This window comes from Plasmopara halstedii (genome assembly GCF_900000015.1).
Source record: "Plasmopara halstedii genome assembly, contig: Scaffold_1651, whole genome shotgun sequence".
Classification (NCBI taxonomy): domain Eukaryota; phylum Oomycota; class Peronosporomycetes; order Peronosporales; family Peronosporaceae; genus Plasmopara; species Plasmopara halstedii.
Genome location: NW_020188562.1, coordinates 746,902 through 747,250, shown reverse-complemented (window position 1 = coordinate 747,250; position 349 = coordinate 746,902). Strand labels below are relative to the sequence as shown.

Sequence of the window (349 nt, the reverse complement as noted above, 5' to 3'; positions counted from 1 at the left end):
AGATCAAATTGTTTCAGTGGTGTAGATCCAAGACAAGCTGAAGGGAAGGAGTCGACCAGAGAGGCTTGAGTAGAAGAAGATCATTTTAAAGTGAACATATTTTAAGACCTTAGTTCACAAACTCGTTGCTACCTTAAAAATAATTTGTTTACACATAGGCTTCTTATACTATATTTCTAATTTATTCTAGCCAATCAGTGAGATTCACATATAAATAACATTAGATATCTTACCAGTATTTTGTGTCGTGGTTCCGACAGTTAATTTATAAATATTATATTTTAGTTACAATAAAAAGGATATATTTTTAACATATTTTTAAAAAAATAAATCGTAATAATTAATTATT

At 27.5% G+C, this 349-nt stretch overlaps 1 protein-coding gene across 1 annotated transcript in view; it reads left to right on the top strand.

Annotated features, from left to right (window-relative positions):
• PHALS_02006 (endo--beta-glucanase) overlaps positions 1-73 on the top strand; it is a gene marked incomplete at both ends in the record, with an annotated part of 901 nt that extends 828 nt beyond the window's left edge. Inside the window, one exon of the mRNA XM_024716502.1 lies at positions 26-73. Within this exon, the coding sequence (XP_024582094.1) occupies positions 26-73 (48 nt within the window). The remainder of the gene's footprint in view (positions 1-25) is intronic.
• Positions 74-349: the final 276 nt, after the last annotated feature.